This window comes from Rhinatrema bivittatum, chromosome 9 (assembly GCF_901001135.1).
Source record: "Rhinatrema bivittatum chromosome 9, aRhiBiv1.1, whole genome shotgun sequence".
Lineage (NCBI taxonomy): Eukaryota > Metazoa > Chordata > Amphibia > Gymnophiona > Rhinatrematidae > Rhinatrema > Rhinatrema bivittatum.
The window spans coordinates 24,406,325-24,421,853 of NC_042623.1; the positions used below are offsets into that span (position 1 = coordinate 24,406,325).

At 44.0% G+C, this 15,529-nt stretch overlaps 1 protein-coding gene across 3 annotated transcripts in view; it reads left to right on the top strand.

Annotated features, from left to right (window-relative positions):
• Window positions 1–15,529, top strand: part of LOC115099191 (putative cation exchanger C521.04c) — a 104,017-nt gene that overhangs the window by 49,890 nt on the left and 38,598 nt on the right. For 2 of the 3 annotated variants that reach the window (XM_029616620.1, XM_029616622.1), the window contains 5 exons: window positions 6,976–7,134; window positions 7,632–7,817; window positions 8,504–8,606; window positions 8,912–9,053; window positions 14,638–14,718. In XM_029616620.1, coding sequence (XP_029472480.1) covers window positions 6,976–7,134; window positions 7,632–7,817; window positions 8,504–8,606; window positions 8,912–9,053; window positions 14,638–14,718 — 671 coding nt within the window. The remainder of the gene's footprint in view (window positions 1–6,975; window positions 7,135–7,631; window positions 7,818–8,503; window positions 8,607–8,911; window positions 9,054–14,637; window positions 14,719–15,529) is intronic. The other variant, XM_029616621.1, reaches the window with a different exon arrangement.

Consider the following 15,529-nt stretch of genomic DNA (forward strand, 5'->3'; position numbering starts at 1 on the left):
GAGTTGGGAGATGGATATATCTCTATATATCCATACTAGGGGAATGAAAGCTCATAGTGCCATAGTCTAACAGAGCCTGTTTCTGATTGGGCTGGAACAAGCCCAAAGGAGTAGGGGCATCTACTGGGGAGAGAAGTTTTACCATCGTATACATCAGGCCATCCTTCAAAAGCTAAGGTAAGTAGTGATTTACTTTGCACAAGTTAAACTTTTTTTTTTTCATTTTAGAAACCAATTCTTTGCCAACAAGAATTAACAAACAGCATTTTCTTATGTCCAGTCAGATGAATCCAGAACAAGTAGGTTATGCATTCCTACTAGCAGATGGAGACTAAGTAAACTGACATCACACTATATACACCCCCTGCAGTTATATCAGTCTGCCAGTATTCTCTGTCTTCAGCAGATGGTGGATGTGCATCTTCTCACTGGGGATTGCCTTTTTTTTTTTTTTTTTAAATAAAGGAGGATTAAGGATAAAATTCACCCTAATCTCCTGTAGTGATACCAAATGGTCCCTCCCTGAGGTGATTTCCGTGGTCCCTTGGATGTGTGCCTTGGTCTGGTAGCTGGTTTTGCTGGCATGGACTTAGCTGCTTGAGGCAGTGGGTGAAGGAAGCAGAGCACGGTGGTGACAGCAAGTGCTCTCTACCCCCCCCCCCCCCCACCACAGCCGGCAACAGTCTCTGTACTCAGCCAGGTATGACTGAGCTCTGGTAATCTTGGGGGTTTTTTGTTTTTTTGTTGTACAGGGTTTCCTCCTCCCTCGGTCTCTGTGCTTGGTGCACCGATCTGATCTTCGTTTGTCAGCGAGAGGTCAAGGCTAGGCCCCACTCAGAGGCTTTTCGCTGCACGCAGTGTGGTAGGCTGCAACAGCTTTTCATGCACTTTCTAAGGCTGCCCTCTACAGGATTGTCTGTCTGGCTTGTGCTTCTCACTCTGCTTCCAGGTTGTGCGCCCAATTTTTGGGTGCACAGGGAACCTTGTAGTCTGTGTACACTCATTAAGTGATGCATAGTGGCTGCATACTGGAATTTGTTACCAGAGGATGTGGTTAGTGCAGTTAGTATAGCTGTGTTTAAAAAAGGATTGGATAAGTTCTTGGAGGAGAAGTCCATTACCTGCTATTAAGTTCACTTAGAGAATAGCCACTGCCATTAGCAATGGTTACATGGAATAGACTTAGTTTTTGGGTACTTGCCAGGTACTTGTGACCTGGAGTGGCCTCTGTTGGAAACAGGATGCTGGGCTTGATGGACCCTTGGTCTGACCCAGTATGGCATGTTCTTATGTTCCTATGTTCTTACTTACTTATGCGCACAAATGGTACTATGCGCTTAAGGTTTTGGTTTTTTTGGGGGGGTTGTGCGCTTAATTTTTGGCTGCCTATGTGTGTGTTCCTAAGTGTTGGATGCATAATTTCTAGGCACCTAGTTGAGTGCCTGTCTCTCAAAAAAAAAAAAAACCCAAAAAAAAACCTAGATGTACACCTTGGCTGCTGCTCAGCATGTTGTCTGCCATCAGGCGTCATGATGGCAGACAACATGCTGAGCATCTTTCTCTGCTTGTTATATTCGGGCATCTCAGCCAGGAGTGCCTGCTAGTTTGTGCCACTACTGTTTGGAGGCTTAAGGTGAATTGTCGTCTTCTGATTTCACTAAGCCTGGTTCTTCCCAGCCAGATGTGTGTCTGGGTAAAGACGACTCAGGTGGGGTGTCTGAATTTGGAACTTCCTAACTAATTCCTCAGCAGGGGAAGGTAGCTCAGTGAGTACTTCTCAGGTCCTTCCTGGTCTGGATGCTTCTACTTCTTCATGGGTAGAATTTTTCCAGGGGTTACAATCCTTTCTTCAAGCACAGAACTCTTCCTTGTCCCATGCTCCTAGAGCAGAGATGCCGATCCTGCCGCTGAGGATGGTGAAATTCCCCTGGATTAGAACCATATGTCACTGTTTCATCTTTCATAGAGATGAACTGCCAGCTCTGATTTCCCAGACCTTGAAATTTATCTTGCTTGGGGTGCCCCAGAGGCTATTTTCAAAGGGGGTCAGATTTTGGAAGGTCTGAACCCTCTGGATCAAGTGGTAAGAGAGCACTTGTTTTTTTCCCATATCACTATTCCTGTGTAAGGAGAAGCAGCCTTGAAGGATGCTTATACTTAAAAGATTGAGACTATCCTTAAGCGAGCATTTGAAGCAGTGGCAATTACCTTGCAGATTGCTTCTTGTTCCTTGGTGGTTTGCTCTTGTTTGCTTCTCACCCAGGAGGTGGGTGACTCTGGCTAAACTCCAGGATAGTTGTGGAACCAGCTGCTGCCACCTTAGCCAAGAGGGGTGGCTTCGATAGTAGCAGCCAAGTATCAGTTATGGTTGAGAAATTTGTTGGCTGATGTGACCTCTAAGGCTAACCTCACCAAATTGCCCCTTAACGGATTTTGGTTGTGAGTTGGAGAAACTGGCTAGTAAGTGGGGGGGGGGGGGGGGGGGGGGGATCTCTAGTTCCACATTTGGAGGATAAGAAGCAAGCGCAGCACTCCCTTCACAGAGATCATGCTAGAGGATCCAAGCATTTTCGACCATGTAGAGGAATGACCTTCAGAGGATCCACCCTTCGATGGGGTCTGTCATTTTGTCCCTGACAACCCAGAAGAGGTGCAGGCTGTGGTAGTGGAACTTCCTGAGCCTTCCAATGAAGGTTTGCTGACACACCCCTGGGAACAGGAGATAAGGGGCTGCCTCTCTCTTTTATCAGAGGTGGGTTGAAATCAAATCAGATCAGTGGGTCCTGGAGGTGATACGAGAGGAATAAGCACTGGGGTTTCGCAGTGTTCCTCGGGACATGTTCATGGTGTCTCCCTCCCACTCACCACAAAAAGAAAAAGGCAGTGGAAACTGCATTGCTCCTCAGTATGAGGGCTGTAATCCCGGTGTCCATGTCTCAAGAACATATGGGGCGACTTTTCCATTATTTCATTGTGCAAAAGGAGGGCATCTTTTGTCCTATCCCGGGCCTCAAAGGTGTCATTCATCTAAGAGTGAAGCATTTTCGCTCTGTGATAATGGCCGTGCAATCAGGGGAGCTTCTTAGCTCTCTGGATCTGTCAGAGGTGTATCTCCACACTCCCGTCTGATTAGATCAATGCTTCCTGCAATTCGCAGTTCTGGAATGCCACTTTTGGGTATTGCCCTTGGTCTGGCCACCGCTCCCAGAACCTGTTCCAAGGTAATGGTGGTAGTTGTGGCAGAGTTGAGGATGGACTCCTAGTACACCAGTATTTGGATGACTGGCTGCTTCGTGCCAAGTCGCTGGAAGAGTTGCTTGGTGATTTTTGCAAGGTGATTTCCCTGTTGCGGGAGCTTGGCCAAGTGGTGAACTTAGCCAAGAGCATTCTTCAACCTACTCAGTTGCAGGAATACCTGCAACTGAGTATACACAGCAGGCCAAGAAGGTGTTCTGCCAGAAGCTCAAATTCAGAAGTTGCTAGCTCAACTCACACTTTTGTTGAACACTCGGCACCTAACCATATGGTTTTTACCTGCAGGTCCTTGGCTTAATGGTGGTGCCATGGGTGGTGGCGCATATGCATCCTCTTCAGCGCTTCCTGTCTCTGTGGAATCTGCAGTCTTAGGACTATTCAATTTGGCTCCACCTGCCAATGGAGGTCTTCTCCCAACTCCAGTGGTGGCTTCAGGCGGATCATCTACAGAAGGGAGTTTTGCTATCCCCCTCCAGACCGGCTAGTCCTGAACTCTGAAGCGAGTCTCCTTGGTTGGGGAGCTCACTGTTAGGAGCTGACGGTGCAAGGGCGCTAGAGTGCAGAGAGTGTCTCTGGTCCCCAAAAAAACACAGAAGACTGTCTAACAAAGCCAGGAAGCAGATGAAACAAAACATAGACCAGCCTCCTTAGGTATAAGGATGCCTTTATTTATTAGACGTAATATAACTTCACTGGATAAACAGATATATGCCCAGTGCAGGCTGAGTTTTGCCCAAGGGAAGGGTTGCATCACGGGCTATGACTTAAAACAGGAAATCCCTCACGAAAAGGCTGACCTTCCCAATCGGTGACAGAACTTCATCCGTTGTTCAGTTCGAAAATACATCTGTGCGTGATTCATACTTAAACCCTATACCTAAGGTGATTGGTCTACATTTTTCATCTGCTGAGTCTCTCTGGAACATCAATCACCTGGAGGCCAGGGTGGTCCAGTTGGCAGGTTTATAGTTCGGCTGCAGTGTTGCTCAGTCCGCATAATATGACAATTCAAGACTGTGGCTTAAATCAATCGGCAGGGAGGTACCAAGAGCCAGCAAGTGTCGCAGGAAATAGATAATCTTATGGAATGGTCAGAGGTGCATCTCTAGATCTCAGCCTTGCACATCGCAGGCTAATACAACATAAGAGCAGAATTTCTTAGTAGGGAGAGTCTGAACCCAGGAGAGTAGGTGGTGTCATTCAAGTTTCAGCTGATTTGGGATCACTGGGGTGTCTCGTTCCTGGACCTGTTGGTAACTTTGCACACTGCAAAAGTTTCGCAATTCTTCAGCTGCAGAAGAGATTTGAGGTCATTGGGGATCAATGCCCTAGTGCAGGAGTGGCTGAAAGACAAGTTGCTGTATGCCTTTCCTCCATGGTCCCTGTTGGGCAAATTGATTGGAAGGATCGAATGCCACAGAGGGATGGTGCTCTTGGTTGCTCCCGATTGGCCCAGGAGACCGTGGCATGCAGATCTATGGAGGCACCTGGTGGATTTGCCTCTGACTTCTGCACACAGGAAACTGTTGCAGCAGGGGCCTGTCCTTCATGAAGATCTCTCTTTTGTCTTATGGTATGGCCCTAGACAGGGCTCACTTGCTGAAACATTGATACTCTGTGGCAGTGATCTCCACCTTGCTAAGAGCTAGAAAGTTCTCCACTTCTTCCTTGGCCTGTGTCTGGATTTGGAGGGTGTTAGAGGCCTGGTGCGAGGATCGTGGTAATCTTCCTCATTCGGTCAAGATACTGTTCATTTTGGAGTTTTTGCAGGATGACTTGAATAAAGGCTTGACCCTTTATTCCTTAAGGGTGCAAGTAACTGCGCTCACCTGTTTCAGGGGTCCAATCAATGGTGGATCCTTGTCAGCTCATGCTTATATCCCTTTTCTGAAAGGAGTGGAAAATATTCATCCTTTACATTTCCAGTACCCCTATGGAGTCTAAATTGGTTTTGGATTTTTTGGTAGGCTCTACGTTTCAAACCGCTATGTACTCTGTCCTTGTAGTTTCTGACCTTGACAAGTGTTACTTGTGGCAAATTATTCTGCGCATAGGGTTTTCTGAGCTGCACACCTTGTCTTGCAAGAGCAGTTTCTTTTTTTCCGCACGTGGTCTGAGTTTCAATTGAACCGGTCCGTCTCGCTGCCATCTCTGGTCAAGGAGAGAGATGTAGAAGTCTCATCTCTTGCGGCCCTTGCATGTCAAGTGGCCTATTGTCAGGTATCTGAAGATCACTGAGCCTTTGAGTAGGTCGGATCACCTGTTTGGTGATCCGACCTGTCTAGTATCACCTCCATGGCGATACTAGACAGGGAGAGTCAGTCTCGCAGGCTATAATAGCTCACTGGATTTAGGAGGTAGTCTCGACCGCATACGTGGATGCTGGGAAGCCGTTACTTAGTCTGATTCAGGCCCATTCCACTCAAACTCGGTGTCATGGGCAGAAGTTAGATTTTGTCTCCTGTCAACACTTGCTGAGCTGCGACGTGGTCCTCCTTACACACCTTTCCAGGTATTATCGTCTGGATGTGCAAGCCTCTGAGGACGCAGCCTTTGCACGTGTGGCTTTGACAGGACGGCTGTCAGCCTCCCACCCTATTCGGGTGTAGCTTGGGTACATCTCATTTGTTCTGGATTCATCTGACTGGATGCTAAGAAATGAGAAATTACTACTTACCTGATAATTTCCTTTTCTTTAGGACAGTCAGATGAATCCAGCTGCCATATGATTGCATAATGATCCTCCTGTGTGCCTACGTGTTACAGAGCTTACTGGTTAGTATACTCCTGTCCCTAGACTAGTGTTACATTCTTGTCTGAGCTCAGTGTTGCCAATTGACTGTTTTTCATTGTTTAGTCTGTCCACAGATCCTTTTGAAGATGTAATTGCAGGGGTGTATATACTGTGACAGTTTACTCCATCTCCGTCTGCTGGTAGGAATGCATAACCCACTTGTTTTGGATTCATCTGACTGATCTAATTTCTTTTTCTTTATCAGGTAAGTAGTAATTTCTCAGTTGTACGCATGTATCCTAGTGATCCTCCCAATGCGTGGCATATTGGTCTGAGGCTTTTACTGTATATTCTCATGTATGTCGTAATTTTCGGCTCCAAAATAAAGATTTTTATCTGTCACCTGTGGATAAGTCAAGGGTAAGTGTTCATTGTTAACAATTACCAAGAGTGCTGAAAATGCTTCCTGATATCAAATAGCTTATGTAGACCAGGTACACCAGAGGGCCTGAGAAATAGATAGACTTGATTAGAATCCAGCATATTTGAGTTATTTCTATTCTCACTGATTTTTTTTTTCTTTTTTTAAATCAAGGGCTAGTATAACATGTCTTTTGCTATAAACTTTGTTCAATCATTCCCTCCCTCCCTCTACTTTTGGTGAGTTTTGGGGAGGGTGGAGGGGGTGGGGTCTGTAATACTCTTAAGTCGAGCCAGCATTTTTTGTGCCTTTTTTTCTGGTATAAATTTCTCAACTTGTACACAAGTATATACAGTAATCTTTGACATGTATCAAAATAGCTCCGATGCACAGCTTAAATTAGTGAGGCATTTAGTCTTGTGCAGATGTGTCCTTTTTGTCTCTGGATAATATTGCATTGCATGGTAAGGCAATAACAGTAGGCAAAGGCTTTCACTTTTGCACACAAATGTTTCTCGATTCCTGAAGTGGTTTTCTTTGCTGAACAAATACTTTTTCTTTTTAGAGTAGAATGGTCCACAGAAGATGTTGTGTGAGGTTTAATAAATGTGAGGCTATCCCAGAGGCAGACGAGCTAAGGGAGAAGACTCCTCTCATCGCCAACTGTGAGAGTGCATACAACCTCCAAAAAGGCTCTTCCGTGGCTTGTGGAGTTAGGTACTGGGTAAGTCGAGTCTGTGGCTTGGATCAAAGCTGCTTGATCTCCTGTTACCTATCCTCTGGTAGAGAAACACAGAGAATCTCCATTGGGATTCAGGTTTTTAGCCCTGCTATGACAAGTAGAAACAACTTTGCCATGCTTCTACCCACGTCCAAGTAGTTTTATTGCACCAACACACATCCTACCATGTCCTATCACCATCAAATAATCCATTTCTTTGACATCTTGTGTGGGTGCAGTCATACAGTCTTTATTTTTTTTCCCCAGCACCTTGCAGGAGGGGACAGAAATTCAAGGGTTGTGCGTGTTCTTATTGCTGGTACTGGCAATATGTCTTCATAATCCCCTTGACTGAGTGACTCTAGCCAGGATACCATGATAGTCTCGAGGGAAGCCCTTTCTCTCTGCTGCTATGGTCTCTTCTTAGTGGGGTTTGCCTCCCCTCTGTAATGACAGAACTACGTTTTTGTTTCCACTGTGCTCCATCTTCACTCTTCCAGTGTCGCATCAGCACGTACGTCTGGCTCTTGCTGGGGTTCCCGCCTCTCGCAGTTGTTCATGGCCTTGTGTGCTTTTTCTCCTGGATCCTGGTGTTCTTCATCCCTATTGCCAAAATGAGTGCCAGGACTGTAACGACGATTCTCCTCATGCCCCCGGAGCGCGTGCACATACAGCAGATGAGGAAGGTACTGATCTGCGTCAAGCTTATTCTTCATACAACAGTAACTTGTTGGAGCACAAGATTACGTGACCTCAGTTTATCAATCTTCAAAAGAGAGATGTGGCTAAAATCCACTTTTTAACTGCATAGTCGAAACCCAGTTACGCTTCCCTTCCCCACGCTCCATCCCATCCAGCTAAAATCTGTCAGCACAAATTTTGGAAGACAAACATGGGGCTGGGTTTTCAGATTTAGCCGGTTAGCAAAACATTCAGCAGTAACCAGTTGAACTTGTCCCACAGCCTTTTATTTAGCCATGGATGATTATACAGACAGTTAACTTTTTCAGCTTGGTGCTTTTTTAAAAAAATCCTTTCCCAATGTGTAAACTAAGGAATGGAGCCATGATCTGCAGGTTCGCAGCCTTGGTTTAATCTCTGTGCTGCACTCTGCTGGCTCAGTAGCTTGAACATTTTGTACAGCCGTCAGCACGAAGGCACACAGCCTCTTCTGGTTGTGGACCCTTTAACACACTGTGGCCCAAGCATTTCTGTGCACGCTAGATGTGCACACACTACCCCCAGTGAGGCTTTTCCTGGCTAACCTTAAGCATGATGAGGAGCTGTCTGTTTCCTCTGCTGGTGATGGCTCCCCTCTTTGCTAATGCCAACAGATCTGATAAGGTTCTGATTTTATTTCATGTGTCTTCAGACAGATGTCGGCCATGACACAGAGGTGATACTGTGCTGCTATCATGCCTTAAATATCTACTACTACAAGTACACTATAGATGGCATCAGTGTGTTTGCTGTCAGTATCCTTTGATGTGATGGTCCACCAGCCTTCACGCTGGCTCTGTAAAGACTACAACTGGAGAATGCTTGAGTGACGACACTAGAGGAAGGGTGGGCCTGCTAATCTCCATCGTGACCTGCGGCACCTCCAGTTCAGCACAGAGACCCTATGTACACCTCTGCTAATGTAAGTCCTAATTTAGGAGGCTTTTGGCTAACTTAGGAATGATCTTTGTTACCCCGTCCTCTCCCTGGACCAAGAAAGTTCTGTGTGTGTCTTTAAGCAAAATACTTTCCTTTTTCCTTAAATCTGCTCTGTGCTCAGATCTGATGCTCTTGGTGATCGTCACACTTGCCCTGGGATATTCTGACAGTCAGAACCAGTACTCCAGCTCCCCTGTCAAATTCACCCTCTCGCTGGTCTCCATCGTGCCTCTCTCCTACTGCATTGGCATGGCTATTGCCAGGTGAGACTGAGAGGGGGGTTATTTCTTGCTTTTTGCACCTCTGTTTACCATGAAGAAAAGGATCTGGTTTCTCCCCGGGGTGGGGGAAGGAAACCTTCAGGTTATCAGTATGTTACTTCTCACTTATAGGGCATTTCTTAAGTTGAGTGGTTTCAAATTGCTCTTACGTCCTGCTTAATGGAAATACAGGATGATATGGATGCAGCTATATATAAGTAATGGCACTTTAAAACAATACATCCAACTGCAACTTGTGTAAGCATAACCTGAAGCAGATGGAAAATCAACCATGCAATAACTGAATAGCGTATGAGAAGAATTCTCTTCCCCCACAAGAACTCCCAGCCTTCTGTCCAGAAGAACGCGAACGTTCAAGGTTCAGAAGAGAAAAAAGGTAAGGCCTCAATTAGCAGCCATTCCTAACTGTGAAGTGTGTTCTGTTTTGTTTTGGGGTTTTTTGTAAATCTAATAACACATGACACTCTGATCCCTTTGCAAAACTGAAAAGGTACCCAGAAGATTAAAAAAAACAACAAAACTGGCTGGCTTGTCTCTAGTCACCCCGGTGAGTTGTTTTTTTTTTTTTTTTTTTTTTTCCCCATACCTGCAAAATTTTTCACTTTCTGCATATATACCAAGGCAGTGGGCATTCCTTTTTCCATTTTCTTGCTGAGACTACTTGCTGCTAACAAGGATATACAATAAAAGCTTAAAATGTGTTCTTGCTTGAGAATGTGTAATCTGTATATCCTGAGCTTTGTTCCATTTTATAAATATTAAATGTGATTAGTTTGTATCCAGTTTTTTGTTTTTTTTTTTACTGAAAATCTCACAGGATTCGCTCAACTCTCCATCTCTTATCACCCACATCTGCGGCTCCTGACACTCTAAATGGCACTATAATTCATTGTCAAAGCTAGATATACCCCAGGACGATATTTCTACGACATGGCTAGAGATTCGCAAAAAGACATAGATTGGGTCGGGGAAAACGCCCGAATCCAACATGACGGACTGGACATCTCGGAGGCTGTTTCAGCTCTTTCCGTGTAGTCTGTAACAGAATTGCAATCTGCAGTGGTCAAGGCTTTGGAGCTCCAGTTTCAAAAGTTGTTTAACAAACTGGATGAAATGTCAGGATTTGAGCAGCGAGTTGGAGAGGCTGAACAGAGGGTCTCGGATAATCAAGATGGCCTCTCAGCTGCTAGGGCAGATATCACCATGCTGCAAAACGCCCTGCAGAAGCAGGGCGATAAAATTGAAGACATCTAACTGCTCTCAGCGAGATAATCTAGGGTTTGTCGGTCTACCTGAAACATTTACTGATCAAGAGCTGCCAGCTTTCCTGGAATCCTGGCTTGTGGAAGAGCTGGGTAATCACAGAACAACATGGGAAACTATATATAGCATGAGCACACCGAATAGGGCCCAAGAAATCTGATGACATAAGACCTTGCATGGTGATTAGCAAATTGTTAAACTTTGCCCATAAGATGGAGATTCTTTGTGCGATAAGAGCAAGGAAACCGTTTCAATATGAAAACAAGAAGATATTAGTATTTTCAGATTACTCCGCAGAGCTGTCAGCCCTGAGAAGATCCTTTGCACCTGTCTGTTCTCAGCTACATAAACTGGACCTATGCCCCATGCTACTATACCCAGTGAAACTGCGGGTATCCACATCAAATGGGGTCCGTTGGTTTACCAATCTTTCAGAGGCACAAACATTTGCTGAAGAATGGTCTGTGCAATGTGCTACAGCAAGATCTGACATGGAAATTACCTGAGAGACTGAATACTCAAATGATTAAGTGCACGGAATAATCTTGTAGTCAGGTTCTGGGTTGAAACATGGTTTATAAGATCTTTAGCTGTGTTATTTCTTTCTGATTATCTTGGGCTGTTTGACCAAAATTTCATTCATCTGTTTATTGTGGATGGGGTGGAGAGGGCTGGGGAGCATTCTAAGTGGTCTCCATATCAGTAGCAACTGGAGTTGAGGTAGGGGAATAGCATGGTGGTGGTGGTGGTGGGGGGTATGGATGACATATGTAAGCTGTTTGAGTCACCTTACAGAGGTAGATGTCTTCATAAGGTAGCCAGATTGTCTCCTCACAGATGGCATTTGCAACTGGGAAGATCTGAGCTGGGTAGATCTTTCATAACTTTGGGTTTACCTTTATTAAATGTATTTATTTTTTTGGAACCACCATGAGTCAGGGAACAAAGAAAGCTATCTGTTACAGTGTATAGCTGGAATGTCTGTGGTTAAACGGTCAAAAATTCTTACATATCTTAAACACTCGATTCCGTAGCTTTTTTTTTTTTTACAAGACACATCTCACGGCAATAGAACACCTCAAGTTTGAGAGACTGGGTAGGGACTGTGCACCATGCTTCGGCATAAAAAAAAAAATCAGCAGGAGTAGCCATTTTAATTCATAAAAATATTTCCCTTACTGTTCAGAAAGAAATCAGATAGTATTATATACCTTCCTTTGCTGGTAGCTTCACTGTATAATAAACCACTAACTTTGTGCAACATTTATGCCCTGAATACCTATGATCCCGAATTTTTTAAAGTGTATAGTCACTTCCATTTATGGGAAAAGGGGATGGTAGGAGGCAATTTTTAATTTGGGTAGAGATCCCAGTATGGATAAATCACACCCAGGAAGGTCGGATAAAATGTCACACCCAAAAGGTACTACATTTTTAGAAAATACTTACAACTCATCGATGTGTGGTGGGTTCTTCACCCCACAGATTATACTCATCTGTTCTGGGACCACTATAGATTTTCCTGCTTAGACTATTTTGTAATTAGCCAGGACTTGTTTTCTAAAATAGAGGGGGCATATATTGATCAAATAGTGATATCAGATCATGCCCCAGTTGGAGTTAACATCACATATTGCCCTGGTAATACACTTTTTCTTAACTGGCAATATCTGTACTATTTGGCATGTGATGTGGCCTTCCAGGAATTCTGAAAATGTAAATGGAAAGATTATCAGATGAAAAATAAAGAGCATTTCTCTAATCCTGTCTTGTTTTGGTATACAGCCAAGACAGTATTGCATGGTGAAATAATATATGCAATCCATAGAAAGAGGGTCTTGGACAGACAGATTTTACAATTGGAGTCACAATTAAGTAAGGCAAAAGTTAAATTAGGGAAAGAGATTAACCCATGTAACAGAGTCCTATTTGGCAATATAGGTGGCCTCTAAAAGTATATTGTATTACCAGCTACAGCTATACTGGTATGGAAATCAAACAGGGAAGCTATTGGCCAATCTATATAAAGTCAGTAGGGGATCCAAATTTATATCCACTTTATGGACAGACTCTGGGGCTTGATTCACTCCACTGATTTTTAAAATTTTGCGATGTTTCCGAGATTTTTATGCAAAATTATATGCTGCTGGCAGTTAGTATGAGGAAATGTGTAGGAAATTCTGTGAGGGGATAAATTTGCCAAAGTTAACAGCAGACCAAGTGTGCCAGTTAAATCAATCTATTAATAGGGAAGAAATTGTTGCAGGTATTAGGGGTGCTAAGAGGCTTAAGGCTCCAGGCCCAGATGGATTTAGTTCAGAATTCTTTAAAACCCTTCAAGATCTTCTTGCTGGCCCACTGTGCTCTTTATTTAACACCTTAATTGTCCAAAGGGCTTTTCCTCCACATACCAATAGGGCCCACATCATGGTCCTGCCTTAAACCGAGCAGAGATTCACTGTCTCCGGGTTCCTACAGGCCCATATCACTGCTCAATGTAGACCAAAAACTATTTGCTAAAATTCTAGCAAACAGATTGGCTGAACTATTACCCTTAACCATTGGTCCCCATCAAGTTGGATTTGTTAAAAAAAAAAAAAAAAAAATGTACAGCACTCACAAACATGATCCTTGTTGATCGCCATTAGTTTGTATCAGCGTAGAAGCCAACCCTTCATGGTAGTGAGCTTCAATGCTGAAAAGGCATATGACCGGGTGGAGTGGTCTTACCGCTTTTGTGTTTAACATCTATGGGATTTGAAGGGGAATTTTTACAGGTGATGTTTCATACTCTTTCCTAGAAGCAATAATTGTGGCTAACTGCTCCTAATCAGAGAAATGTTCAATTACCTGGGGCACCAGACAGGGATGCCTATTATCCCCCTTCTGTTTTTCTTGACCCTGGAGCCTTTGCTTCTTAGTATTCAGACAACTAACTCTGTGAAGGGGAAGGTTTTAGGGGATACGGTGTTTAAATACACAGCTTTCGCAGACTATATCTTGATGTTTCTAACTGACTGTTAATTCTTTTGTTTCGCTGATGCAGCTGTTCTCCAGTTTTGGAACCTTTTCCTGGTTCAAACTTAATATTGATAAGTCAGAGGCCTTGGCGGCTACATCTTTAGTAATCACTCTGTGCCAGGAGAACTTCCCACTGAAAGCTGCAAATGACTTTAAATACCTGGGGATACAAATGACGTTAGACCTTTCATGTATTTACGATCTAAATGTGTCTAATTTTACTTAAGATTTCTCGTGCTAAATTGCAAACTTGGCAGGACGTATAAACCTTTTCAAGATGGTTCTACTACCAAAGTGGCTCTGGCTTGCAACGGAAACGGGAGGTGCTGAAAAACAGAGACCAGAAGACAATGGATTCTTTACTGGAGATTTCTTTGGAATAGGAGAGCCCAGAATACCATTATCTTGGCTAAAATTACAGTGGAAGCATGGGGCTTCCTGGCCTGGAAACATACTCTTTGGCTAGCGTTTTGTGCATAGTTAGAGACTGGCTATTAGATGAATCATCTGTTAATATTTAGGAAGAAAGAGCGCTTGGAACGCCTTTGGACTTGCGTTACATTTTACAAGCAAGGCGTACGCAACTCTCACCTTTGATTAAGCAACACCCTTTACTTGAGCTTTTACAGGGAGCGTGAATATCCCTTTCACGTCTACTTGGCACGTCGGCAAACTCTTCTCCTTTTTTGCCTATTCAAGGGAACCTAGATTTTGCTCCTGGGATGGAATCCGCCGGCTTTGTTGTATTCCAACAGAAAGGTCTGAGCTTGCCATTTCATGTGACAAACTGCGATGGACGTATCTCATCATTCATGGAATTACAAACAGCGCATGGTTTCAACTACAAGCAATATTTTCCCTATCTACAACTCCATCACTATAGCCAGTCGCTCCCAGCTGCTGCACTACATTCCTCAGTGCTGGATTTACATGAGGGAAGTTTCCAGTTTGATAGTACATGGAAGTTGTCTTGGGCCTCCTTTAAAAAGAGGACTTTGCTAACTTCCTTGCAGGACGGTGGTATAAGAGAGACTTTTTGTGGTACAGTTGGAGGATGTGCATGACTTTTGATGGACTGCATCACATATGTATCATAGGGAGATGCAATATAAATTTACCTGTAGGGCTTATATATCCCAACATGTGGCATATAAGGCAGGTATTACAGAATCTGCTGAGTGTGTCAAATGCCGTCTGGGGGGTCAATCATTTGTCCCATGCCTTCTGGGTAAAATATTACACTATCTAAAATACTGAATGTGTCCATTCCACTTTCTCACAGGCTCATCTTTTTTGCTAGCTTTCCCAGCATTTGCTTACATGGCACGGGAATAAAGATTTTGACACACAGCTTGTTCAGTAGGTAAGAGATTAATTCTGACTTACTGGAAGTTGCTTGAGGCCCCTTCATACTGGCACTAGCAAAATCTATTTCACAAGGCCATTCAAATGGAAAATGTATCACAAGATTCGCTTAAAGGCAGGATAAAGTTTTAGGCCATCTGGGAGCCCTACATAACAGTTGTTATCCCACAGATCGCGCAGCCTTATTCTTAACTCTATTTACCTGACTTTCCATGTTACATCTATTTTAAGGTGGCTCAAACAATAATGGGGAATTTGATCCAGGATTAAATGGGTTATTTGGGGGGGGGGAGGGGAGGGAAGGGGGAGAGGGATGGGGAATAAGGGTATAATTGGATATTTGGATTAAAGTTGGAAATTCTGAAGCTCTGTCAAGATTGCCTTGGATGCATCAGGGACAAATGTAAACCAAATGTTTATGTACCTTTTCTGCTCAATAAAAATGTATTCACACAAAATCTCACAGGAAAACATGTACATTGACAGTCCAGCATGTCACTCCTTCAACCATAATTATATCACTGGAGGGATATCCTATAGGATCATTGGCCTACTGTATCCTTGCCATGCTGAATTGGCATTGCTATTTGAGGAGGGCTGTTAGGGTGAGAGGGTCTAGCTGAACATGACACTGACCAGAAATGGGGGTTGTGACACTCGCTCCAGGGATAAGTCTTGCACGGGTCATGAGTAGATAGCTTGTACCTCTAAGAAGTGCTGGTGGGAGGGGAGTGGCTCGGCAAGCTGCTGTATGTGTCGCTGCATTCCCCAGGGAGCCTTCTGGTAAAAATAGAGCAAATTTTATTTAA